Source organism: Coturnix japonica, chromosome 24 (assembly GCF_001577835.2).
Source record: "Coturnix japonica isolate 7356 chromosome 24, Coturnix japonica 2.1, whole genome shotgun sequence".
NCBI classification, from domain to species: Eukaryota; Metazoa; Chordata; class Aves; order Galliformes; family Phasianidae; genus Coturnix; species Coturnix japonica.
Window position 1 is genome coordinate 4,497,955 of NC_029539.1, and position 11,541 is coordinate 4,509,495.

General features: G+C 61.4%; 2 protein-coding genes across 4 annotated transcripts; both read left to right on the top strand.

The window, feature by feature from the left end:
* Positions 1–361: 361 nt before the first annotated feature.
* Positions 362–7,827, top strand: SIDT2 (SID1 transmembrane family member 2). 3 transcript variants are annotated; one of them, XM_015884074.2, is made up of 28 exons: positions 362–759; positions 1,580–1,701; positions 1,771–1,932; positions 2,040–2,085; positions 2,162–2,263; positions 2,342–2,425; positions 2,514–2,625; positions 2,705–2,770; positions 2,842–2,935; positions 3,082–3,137; positions 3,339–3,350; positions 3,437–3,508; positions 3,591–3,665; positions 3,864–3,926; positions 4,167–4,288; positions 4,364–4,437; positions 4,543–4,609; positions 4,735–4,808; positions 4,889–5,012; positions 5,096–5,213; positions 5,278–5,414; positions 5,497–5,605; positions 6,120–6,196; positions 6,329–6,375; positions 6,649–6,754; positions 6,841–6,951; positions 7,026–7,139; positions 7,218–7,827. In XM_015884074.2, exons 1-28 carry the CDS (start codon positions 562–564, stop codon positions 7,278–7,280), a joined length of 2,607 nt encoding a protein of 868 aa, XP_015739560.2. In that variant the 5' UTR covers positions 362–561; the 3' UTR covers positions 7,281–7,827. The 3 variants fall into 3 exon arrangements, with proteins under 3 accessions (XP_015739560.2, XP_015739561.1, XP_015739562.1); XM_015884075.2 differs by lacking the exon at positions 3,339–3,350; XM_015884076.2 differs by lacking the exon at positions 3,864–3,926 and having other exon boundaries at positions 363–759.
* An 818-nt stretch (positions 7,828–8,645) lies between these two features.
* On the top strand, positions 8,646–11,423 carry TAGLN (transgelin). Its single transcript, XM_015884156.2, has 5 exons — positions 8,646–8,740; positions 9,991–10,189; positions 10,297–10,474; positions 10,546–10,648; positions 10,733–11,423. Exons 2-5 carry the CDS (start codon positions 10,010–10,012, stop codon positions 10,872–10,874), a joined length of 603 nt encoding a protein of 200 aa, XP_015739642.1. The 5' UTR covers positions 8,646–8,740; positions 9,991–10,009; the 3' UTR covers positions 10,875–11,423.
* Positions 11,424–11,541: the final 118 nt, after the last annotated feature.

Sequence of the window (11,541 nt, forward strand, 5' to 3'; positions counted from 1 at the left end):
CTGGCACAGCACAGCAGAGGGGCAGGAGCACCTCCCTGCCCTGCTGCCTGCACTGCTTTGGGTTCAGCCCAGGGTCCGCTTGGCTTTCTGTGCTGCGAGGTGCGGGGCTGGGCTGTTCCATGGGTCCCATCCTCGCTGCCGCCTGTGCCACGTGTCACTGTTGGTCGATCCCGCAGATCGAGGTGTCGGGTGGGTAGTGAGGGGGTCGGCCCCATTGTGTCGCTGGGTACGGCCGGCTGTACCGCCCCCGGGCAGCGTCCCACTCGGTTCCGTCCCACTCGGTCCCGTCCCACTCGGTTCCGTCCCACCCGGTACCGCCCGCCGCCCTCCGCGTCACTTCCCCGGCCGGGCCCTATGAACGCGTGTCACCGCCCTGACGTCACCGCCGGCTCCGTGTTTACAGCCGTCCGTGGAACGGGGCGATACGGACAGTCCCGCCGGCCTCACCGGGCAGCCCCGCACCGCAGCGCCGCGCTATGGGGCTGCGAGCCCCGTCACCCCCCGCCTGATCCCCCCCTTGGCCCCGCAGCACGGCAGCCCCGCGCCGGGGATGCGGGCACGATGCCCGCTGCCGGGGCCGCCGCTCTGGCCTGGGTGCTGCTTTGGTTACTCGCCCCTCCGTCCGCTCAACCCGAACCCCTCGACCCGAAGAAGAACGTGGAGCAGCAGGACGCGGTGTTCGATAGGATCTATACGGACTGGGTGGGCAGCGACACGCTCAACATCTACGCCTTCAACCACACGGTGCTGAGGAACAGGGTGAGCCGGCGGCACCGCGGGGTGGGCACCCACTATAGGTGACCACATTGAAGGGGGTTGTGTTCTCATTTATGGGGTGTGTTCACATTTTTGGGGTGAGTTTCTCCTTTTTTAAGGAGTGGATTTCGCATTTCCGGGCTGAGTTTCCCTTTTTGGAGGTGTATTTTGGGGGTGGGGAAGGGGAGAGAAAGGGAGAAATGTTTCTGGTTTTGGGGTCTATTTCCTGTTTTGGAGGATGTTTCTCATTTAATTGTGTCACAGACTCATTTAATGGCTCAGGTTGGAGGGGAGCACAAAGCCCACCCAGTGCCACCCCCAGCCATGGGCAGGGCTGACCCCACCAGCTCAGGCTGCCCAGGGCCCCATCCCACCTGGCCTTGAGTGCCTGCAGGGATGGGGCACCCACAGCTCTCTGGGCAGCAGTGCCAGCTCCTCACCCCCTCACATCTCACCAACACCTCCCCTCGTGTCATTTCAAGCCATTCCCTCACTATCCCATCAGCCATTCCCCCTTGTCTGATCATTTTAGGGTTTATTACCCCAGTTTGGGGTTTATATCCCATTTTTTGGGGCCATGTTTCACATTTTAGGTGACATTTCCCATTCCCTTCTGCCCTGGCACCAGGCACAAGGGAACCCAGGCAGTCCCATGTCTCTCTGCCTGGGATGACAGTGTAGCCAGGCACTAGGGACAGCCATACATCCCCCATTAGGGAGGTGTCCCCCCAGCAGCAGGGGCCGACATGTCTGCCAGCTCAGGCTGAGCAAAGTCCACATGCTGGGGAAGGTCCTGCCTGGCCAAAGTGTCACCTTCCCACAGACAGAGGGAGTGCGGGTGTCTGTGAATGTTCTGTCCGACCATAAGGACCTTCCCGTGCTCTTCGTGGTGAGGCAGAAGGAGGCTGTGGTCTCGTTCCAAGTGCCACTCATCCTGCGGGGGCTGTGAGTATCAATGAGGCTGAGGGTCCCGGGGCTGTTGGCACAGCTTGGCTCAGCTCCTATCCACCCCAGGTACCAGCGGAAATACGCCTACCAGGAGGTGAGCCGCACGCTGTGCCAACCACAGACCACGGTGGAGGTGGAGACACAGCACTTCTTTGTGGACGTCTCCACTCTGTCCCTTAACGCCTCCTACCAGCTGCGGGTTACCCGCGTGGAGAACTTTGTGCTGCGGTGAGGGACCCCCATCCCCTATCCTACACCTCCCACCCCCCATCCCCTGCCTGCTGTTATGGGGCTGCCCCACTGGGCGGCCCTCATCCCCTCTGTGCTCTCTGCAGGACGAATGAAGCCTTCACCTTCAATGCTACAGCATCACAGCCGCAGGTGAGGGGCTGTGCTGGGGCAGAGGGGCAGCGCCAATGGGAACAGTGTGGGGAACGACGTGTCCTTCTGCCCACAGTACTTCAAGTATGAGTTCCCTGACGGAGTGGACTCGGTGATTGTGAAGGTGACCTCAGCCATGGCCTTCCCCTGCTCCGTCATCTCCATCCAGGACATCCTGGTAGGAAGGGGCTCAGGGTCTCACCGGGCAGCCCGTGCTGCTTGGCCATGCTGATGGCTCCATCCCTCTGCCCAACAGTGCCCTGTCTACGACCTGGACAACAACGTGGCCTTCATTGGGATGTACCAGACCATGACCAAGAAGGCGGCCATCACAGTGCAGGTGGGTGTGGGGGGGACAGCCCAGCCCTGTAGGGTCCCACACGTCCTGTCTGGGTGCTGCTGATCCATGTCTCTCCCCAACACTGCAGAGGAAGGATTTCCCCAGCAACAGCTTCTATGTGGTGGTTGTGGTAAAGACGGAAGATGAGGCGTGTGGAGGAGCCCTCCCCTATTACCCCCTCTCCAAACGCACCTCCCCAGGTACGCACTGTGGGGCTCATGCTGGGTATGGGGCTGGCCCCATGCTGTGGGGCTGATTCCTGCCCTTGCCTTCCCACAGATGAGCCAGTGGATCTGCACAACCGGCAGAAGATGCTGGAGGTGATGGTGTCACCAGCCATAACCTGTAAGCCTGGGTGGGAGGTGGCTCTGGGCAGCTCTGGGGGCTGCTCAGTCTCACCCTGAGACTCTCTGCAGCGGAAGCATACGTGAGCAGCATGCTTTTCTGCCTCGGCATCTTCCTCTCCTTCTACGTCATCACGGTGCTCATCGCCTGCTGGGAGAACTGCAGGTATGGTCCCACAGTCCCACCCTGCTCCACTTCAGGAGCTGGCCACCCCATCCCCTTGCAGGGCCATGTCCATCCCCAGTGCTGTGTCCCCTCCTGGTGCTGTGTCCCAGTCCCACATTGCAGCTCACGTGCAGTTCCTTTTGCAGGCAGCACAAGAAGAAAGGGCTCCTGGCTGCCATGGACTCACCCAGCCTGGACACGGGTGAGGGGCTGGGGGCACATGGAGTGGATGTGCCTGGGGCTGCTGGGTCCTTTTTCCCTTTCAAGCCTTTCCTGTGCCAAAGAGCAGAGTCAGGGGTGTCCTGGGGTTTGTCTTCTCTGCTCTGGGGCTGATGCAGCTGAGCTGGGGCTTGGGCAACTGACTGAATCTCTCTCTTTTTCCATGTCTTTCTGGGACCCCCAGCATCCTTACTGGGTAGGTGCCGGCACTGCTGCACACCAGGCGGGCGCAGCCCCGTGTTGGGGTGCTGATGGTGCTGTGTGTCCCCTCCTGCCTTGCAGGGCACACCCACAGCATCCCAGACTCCTTCCTTGGGCATGCCCCCTACATGGGCTGTGGGTACGGCTCCTTTGGTGAGTGCTGCACGCCATCCCTCACCCCCTAATTATGGGGCCGGCAGCCGTGCCACCATGCCCACCCCCTCTGTCGTTCCAGAGAACGGTTCCTCCTGCAGCACCGAGGCCATCACGGACAGCATGGGCTCTGCAGACATCTCCTATGGATATGTGGGTGCGTGTGGGGCTGCCCCAAGGGCACGACCAGCGATGTGCTCCCTCCATCCATGGCAGACCCTTGTTGCCAGCCTGCAGCAGGGGCTCCAGTTGGGCATCACCAACTGGCAGGACGGTGACACGCGGGGGGCTCCCGAGGTGCTGGCTGTGGGCTCGGCCCCCGTCCTGCCCCAATAACTCTCGCTTTCCTTTAAAGGGCAGGAGCAGTTCAAGCGGCGCATCCCCTCCGCCCCGATGAGGCACCAGTACATTGCCATGGGTAGATGTTGGCCCGAGCAGGGACGGTCAAATCAAAGCAATCTGCCCTGCCCAAGCCTGGAGCTGGGCACTGACCCAGCCGTGTCCTCGGCCCCGATGTGGCCACATCCCGGGGTGTAGCTCTGCTCTGTGCCCCGTCCTGCCCTGGCGGGGAGGTGTGGGTGTAATTGGGGTGATTACTGTTGGTGAGGAGCCGTGGGTGCTCGGTGCAGCCCTGCTGACAGCCCTGGCTCTGCTGCAGGTGAGCGGTCGCTGGAGAACGTGGCCGGGCGACCGCGCCTGGACTCACTCAGCTCTGTTGAAGAGGACGACTACGACACATTGGCCGACATCGACTACGACAAGAATGTCATCCGCACCAAGGTTGGTCCATCTGCCCATGCATTGCCGTGCCGTGCTGTGCCCCGGGCTCTGCCCTCACCCTGCTTCTCCTTCCAGCAATACCTTTGTGTGGCTGATCTGGCCCGCAAGGACAAGCGGGTGCTGCGGAAGAAGTACCAGATCTACTTCTGGTGAGCAGGGGGTGGCTGGAGGGCTGGGGTGTGTCTTGGCAGCACCTCTCCCACCGCCCCAGCTGGGTGGCAGGGACAGTGGTGACGCTGCTGTGACCCTCCCAGGAACATTGCCACCATCGCTGTGTTCTACGCGCTGCCTGTTGTCCAGCTCGTCATCACCTACCAGACGGTGAGCAGGCAGGAGCACCCCACACCGTGCTCTGCAGCCGCCATGGGGACGAGCCCCTGTCCCTGGGTGTGCCCCCATCTCCTCCTTCTTCTCCTCCACCTCCTCTCATTGTACCACACCTGTAGGTGGTGAATGTCACTGGCAACCAGGACATCTGCTACTACAACTTCCTGTGTGCCCACCCGCTGGGGAACCTCAGGTGGGAGAGTGGGGTCCTGGCATAGAGCAGGGCTGTGTGTGTGGGTCCCAGGGCACTAATGGGCTGACCCCCCCCTGCAGCGCCTTCAACAACATCATCAGCAACTTGGGCTACGTGCTGCTGGGTTTGCTCTTCCTGCTCATCATCCTGCAGCGGGAGATCAACTACAACCGGGCTCTCATGCGCAATGACACACATGCCCTGGTAAGGATACACAGCCAGCAGGCTGCGTCCCCATGGAGCTCAGCTCCCCCAGGTGCCAATTCCCCTCCTCTCTGCCCCTGCAGGAGTGTGGCATCCCAAAGCACTTTGGGCTCTTCTATGCTATGGGTATTGCTCTGATGATGGAAGGGGTGCTCAGTGCCTGCTACCATGTCTGTCCTAATTACTCTAACTTTCAGTTTGGTGAGTGCCATCCCAGCACTGCACTGGGAGCTGCTGCAGCCCCTCTCACCGCTCCATCCTGCAGACACCTCCTTCATGTACATGATTGCTGGGCTCTGCATGCTGAAGCTGTACCAGAAGCGGCACCCCGACATCAATGCCAGTGCCTACAGCGCCTATGCCTGCCTGGCTGTTGTCATCTTCTTCTCTGTCATTGGTGTGGTGAGTGTGAGCACGCAGAGGGGCTGGGCATGGTGTGAAGGGGCCACTTACCTACCTGCTGGTCATTGGGCTCTCCCCAAAGGTCTTTGGCAAAGGCAACATGGTCTTCTGGATCATCTTCTCTGTCATGCACATCATGGCCACGTTGCTGCTGAGCACCCAGCTCTACTACATGGGGCGCTGGAAGCTCGGTGAGGGTTGAGTGTGGGTCTGCATGGGGGGTCATGCTGCAGGCAGCAGGGATGGGAAGGGGTGAGATGGGATGGGGTTGGTTGGGATGGGTTGGATTGGGTTGGAATGGGGAGGGTTGCAATGAAATGAGATGGATTGGACTGGGTTAGGTTAAGATGGGATGCAATGGGTTGGGTTGGAAGGGGATGGGATGGGAAGAGATGAGATGGATTGGGTTGGGATGGGATGCAATCAAATAGCATGGATTGGGTTGCAATATGATGTGATGAGATGCAGTGCAGGGGGATGGGATGGTTTGGAATGGGATGAGACGCAATGGAGTGGGATGGGATTCAGTGAAATGGGAAGAAGTGTTGAGTTGGGTTGGGATGTCTTGCAGTCAGATGGGATGGGATGGGATGGGATGGGATGGGATGGGATGGGATGGGATGGGATGGGATGGGATGGGATGGGATGGGATGGGATGGGATGGGGCCAGCTCTGTGCCCAGTACTACATTCCTGCTCTCCACAGACACAGGCATCCTGCGCAGGATCCTTCACGTGATGTACACAGACTGTGTCCGGCAGTGCAGTGGCCCCATGTATGTGGTGAGTGATGGCACCAGAGAGGCAGGGACGTTGCTGGCCACCAGCTCAGGAGAGGTGCTGTGCTGAGACCCTGCTACAGAGTGGCCAGGCACCCGTGTGTTCCCTATTCACCCCTGTTGTCTTCCTTCACAGGACCGAATGGTGCTCTTGGTTATGGGAAACATCATCAACTGGTCCCTGTAAGTCCAGAGCCAGGAGCAATCGAGACCCCCGCACAGCTTCCTCCATGCCCCCTGCTGCTCCCACCCTGCTCCCCTCAGCCCCCCCAGCCATTGTCCCCATCTGGGCTGAGGATCCCCAGCTCATGACAGCTGTGAGCCATGCACAGCATGAGCCCCCCACACCCACAGCACCCAGTGCTCCTGCAGAGCCCAGAGGGGCAGAACCAGAGGGTGGACAGTGGGGCATGGGGGAGGAGTCCCCAGGCTGTGCTGACCCCGCTGCCTCCCCAGCGCTGCCTATGGGCTCCTTGTCCGTCCCAATGACTTCGCTTCCTACCTGCTGGCCATCGGCATCTGCAACCTGCTCCTCTACTTCGCCTTCTACATCATCATGAAGGTGTGAGCCATGGGCTGGCTATATGGGTATCCATGCCTGGTGGGAGGGTGGTAGGGAGGTGTGTAGTAACTCACCATCTCCTCCAGCTCCGCAGCGGTGAACGCATCAAACTCATTCCCCTGCTTTGCATCATCGGCACCTCCGTGGTCTGGGGCTTTGCACTCTTCTTCTTCTTCCAGGGGCTCAGCACCTGGCAGGTAGGTGTGTGGCCGTGCAGGGTGTGGGGTGGCTGTGGGGCAGACGTGGTGATGGCTGCCCCCATCCTGCACAGAAAACACCAGCGGAGTCCAGGGAGCACAACCGTGACTGCATCCTGCTCGACTTCTTTGACGACCACGACATCTGGCACTTCCTCTCCTCCATTGCCATGTTCGGTTCCTTCCTGGTAGGTGCTGCTGGCTGTGCTGATTCCCACCCCCCATCCCTGCTGCCCATCCCACTGCCGCCCCATTCCCCTCTGCAGGTGCTGCTGACGCTGGATGATGACTTAGACTGCGTCCAGCGGGACAAGATCTACGTCTTCTAGAGCCTGGAGGAGAGGGCCCAGGCACAGTGCAGCACCCAGGACCCTGCCATCCTATTGCCACTGCGGTGCAACCACCCAGGGCTGTGCCAAAAGCCCAGCAGGACCCCGTGGGCCATCCCCATGCTGTGGGTCCTCACTGGATGCTCCGTCCTCCTCGCCATCCTCACAGCAGGCTGGGGTCCCTTGGTCCCACTGTACCTCCTGCTCACCATGGGTGCCCAGCACTCGTCCTCACCTAAAACAGTTCTGGGGATGCACTGCGGTGCCCGGCCCTAATCCTGCACCAGGACTGCGCCCATCCTTGGTGACAAGTGACACTGGAAAGGCGCTGGTGGGCTGCACGTCCCGCAGCTCCACACACACCAGTGTGGGACCTTCAGTGCCTAACGCCCAGGTGTGGGGCACGGCGATGCCTTCACACCCCGGGGCAGCCACGAGGTGGTCTGGATCAGCGCCTCTCGGGGTTTTTATTCTCCCGTCCCCTGTAAGAGCTCAGCGCTCAGCTGGGCTCCGGGCGGCTCCATTAAAGTCTCTGCACTTTACAGCAGCTGCTGCCTCCTGTTGGACTGGGGCTGGGATCAGGGTTGGGGGGCTCAGTGGGTGCACCCTGCTACTGGGTGTCAGCCACACTCTGGGCATAGGGTTCTGTGTGCTGCAGTCATTGGGTTGGGGTGGGGGGGAGTTTGGCAGCCCTGGGGAAGGATGTTTGGAGTCCTGGGGTTGTGCCCCTCGCTGAGCACACAGGATCCCCATGGGATGAGCTTGGAGCTGTGGCTGTGCCACATGGCAGCTCCTGGCACAGCAGAGGGTCGGGCAGAGCCCACAACAGTGTGGCTGTGCCAAACATTGAGCCCTATCGCACCCTGTCCCAACATCAGCTCTGCCCCCACCCTGCTGTATCCTGCCCACCCCACTGGGGCAGAGCAAAAAAGACCTTTTGTGCCTGTAGGATGCCCATAGCCTCACTGCCCTGCACTGCCCAGCCCACACTCAGCTGTGCCCTCCAAGAGCCCCCTGTGCACTGTGGCCATCCCATACCCCAACCTTGCACCCGCTGCCCCCCGTGCCCCCACCCACCAGCAGCCTCCCAACCCTGCGGTGAGCACAGGGGAAAGCCAGCCATGAAGTCAGGGCAGAAAACTCCACAAGTGCCTGCCTATAAAAGGATTTACTTCATCAGAGCCCCTGGGTCCCGCTTCCTCCCTGCCCCAAAACCATTGGGGCTGAGGCATGCAGGGAATGCTCCGGCACGGGCTTTAGTCACTGGTTTTCGGAGTCTTTCCCCAAATATGGTGCCTGGGCTGGAGTCATGGTGTGCTGTGGGGCTGTGGGAGGGCTGGGGGCTGTCCTGAGGGCTGCTGACATCACTGTCTGGCCTTTTAGCACAGCGTCGGCCTCCGAACTGTGCAGTGTGTTGGCATCCACCGAGCATCGCCCCTCACCTCCGTCAGCTGTTGCTTGTGAGTCCTATGGGGTTGCTGGAGGGGGGGTGTCCTGTGGCTGCCGGTCCCTGGGATGGGGATGCTGCTGTGGGGATGAGGATGATGCTCCCCACATCTGGGGCCTTGGTCTGTGGACTGGGATGCTGCTCTTCAGGATGGGGATGATGCCACGATGCTGCTGGGGTGGAAATGCTGCTGGTTGGGATGGGGGTGATGCTTTCTGGTTTGGGGTTCTGCTCCCTGGGCTGGGGATGCTGCTCAGTGCACGCAGCTGCCCCTGGGACTCAGCACCACTTTGCTGCTGGGGCTCAGTGGCTCATAGGAGCAGTGTTGGTGGGTGCTGGCTCAGTCCAGCTCTGGCTGTGCAGGGGAAGCAGATGCATCCCCCAATGACTGAGTTCCTGCAGGAAAGGAGCATGGCACTGTGCAGGGAGACAGGTCAAGAGGTGGGTGTGGGGTTTGTCTGGGTTCAGCAGCATTGGAGACAGAGCACAGGGCTGTCTGTGGGGCTCATGGGGTCCGGTGCTGCTGGTGGGGAGCAGGATGTGTGTTCTGCTCTGCTCCGTGTATGCTCTGCTCTGCTCTGCTGGCTGTGCCAGGGCTCGGTGCCGTCCTGCAGGAGTCAGGAAGCTCTGCCCAGAGAACAGGGTGATCTGGCTGCTGGGGAAGCCCAGGGAAGGAGTGGATGTGGAACCAGGCGTGCTGCTCCATGGCTCAGCCCCAGCACCCACCTGGCTTTAACCCAAGCAGGAGCTGCGCAGGAAGGAACAAGGCCACCTCCATGGGGGTTTAGCTGCTGGCTCCCCATCACTTCTCCCTCCTGGCACCCATCCTGACATCCTCTGGCACTGCCCACCACAGCCACCCTCTGCTCTGCCCGCACCATGTCCTTACAAGGGCACGGGACAGGTCCTGCCATGGCATGGTCCTGCTGGTGCTGGCATGGGGACATGCCCATGGCACTCTGCTGAGCCACAGCCACCCAGCTCTACTGCCTGCTCCCTGCCTGGGCATCTGCTGGCAGTTCCAGCCATGGCCACCCAGTGCTGGGGACATCACACGAGCAGGAGCTGAGTGAGATGGGGATGGGGCAGCGCACCCCAATGCACATGGATCCCCAATGGATCATGGCCGTGCACACACCTCCAGATCTCCATTGGCATCAGCAGCCATTGCCTGCCCTGGGATGAGCTCAGGGAGGATGCCATGGGATGCAGCACTGCTGGGTGTGGGGGCAGGCAGCCCCTCACTGCCCCCTCCCGCTGCAGGTCTCTGCCCACCGCAGCCATGGCAAACAAGGGCCCGGCCTATGGCATGAGCAGGGACGTCCAGTCCAAGATCGAGAAGAAGTACGACGATGAGCTGGAGGATCGCCTGGTGGAGTGGATCGTGGCTCAATGTGGGTCCAGCGTGGGCCGCCCGGACCGGGGCCGCCTGGGCTTCCAGGTCTGGCTGAAGAACGGCATCGTAAGTGCGAGGCTGGATGGGTGGGAGCGATGCATTACAGCACAGCACCGTGCATTACGGCACAGCATGGCACAGTGCGCAGGGCTCAGCCTCTCCTCTGCCTGCAGGTCCTCAGCCAGCTGGTCAACAGCCTCTACCCTGACGGCTCCAAGCCCGTCAAGATCCCCGACAGCCCCCCCACCATGGTGTTCAAGCAGATGGAACAGATCGCCCAGTTCCTCAAGGCGGCTGAGGACTATGGCGTGGTCAAGACAGACATGTTCCAGACCGTGGATCTCTTTGAAGGTGTGTGTCCGGGTGGGTGGGGGGCTGCATGTTGGGGGGCTCACAGCGCTCACGGTGCTGCCCTCCCATAGCCAAGGATATGGCGGCGGTGCAGAGGACACTGGTGGCCCTGGGGAGCCTGGCGGTGACCAAGAACGACGGGCATTACCACGGGGATCCCAACTGGTTCATGAAGTAAGTGGGAGCTCAGCCCTGGGGGGGTGTTGGGGTTTGGGTGGGGGGTGCTGGTGCCCCATCGCCTCTCTGTGTTTCCTGCAGGAAGGCGCAGGAGCACAAGCGGGAGTTCTCCGAGAGCCAGCTGAAGGAGGGCAAGAACATCATCGGCTTACAGATGGGGACCAACAAGGGCGCGTCACAGGCGGGGATGAGCTACGGCCGACCCCGGCAGATCATCAGCTAAACAGCCCCCGCCTCCCCCAGCCCCAGCCAGGACCTCCGTCTCCGCTCCCTCTGCCCCTCGTGCCGCAGCTGCTGGGGCAACGGCGACAACAAGCGCCCCTCACCGATTGGTATTTATTGAAATCAAAAAGCCAGCCAGCCCAAACGACCCTTCAGCGCATCGACCGGCAGCACGCACCGAGCGGCGGCCCCCGCGGCGATGCTGGTGCAGCCCGGCCATGCCCTGCCGTGCTCGCTCCGGCTCCCGGGCGGCCTCTCGAGCTCTCTCCTCTTCTCTCCGGCCTCGCACGCTCCCCGCTTCACCCCTGCGAGCCCCGCCGCGACCTGGCCCTGCCCCGCTGTGCCGAGCCGCGCTCGTGGGGACCCACGGTGCCCCATCGCCCCCCCCGGGACGGGCGCGTACCCCAGCACCCGGAGCCACCCCGCCCGCCCATCACCCCGCACCGGCCAAGCGTCACTCCGGCAGAGATCCTTGCGAATGGGGAGAAAAGAAAATTGGCCTCGGTTTTGTACTTTGTTTTTGTCAAAATTAAAAAGGTTGTTCATCTTATAGCGCGGCGTGACGAGCTTTTCCTCCTGCCTGTAGCTGGGGGCACACAGGGAAGCCAAAGCCCCCGCTGAGCCGAGGGGTCTCTGTGCTCTCCCAATGGCTGCTGCCATTCCTTGTT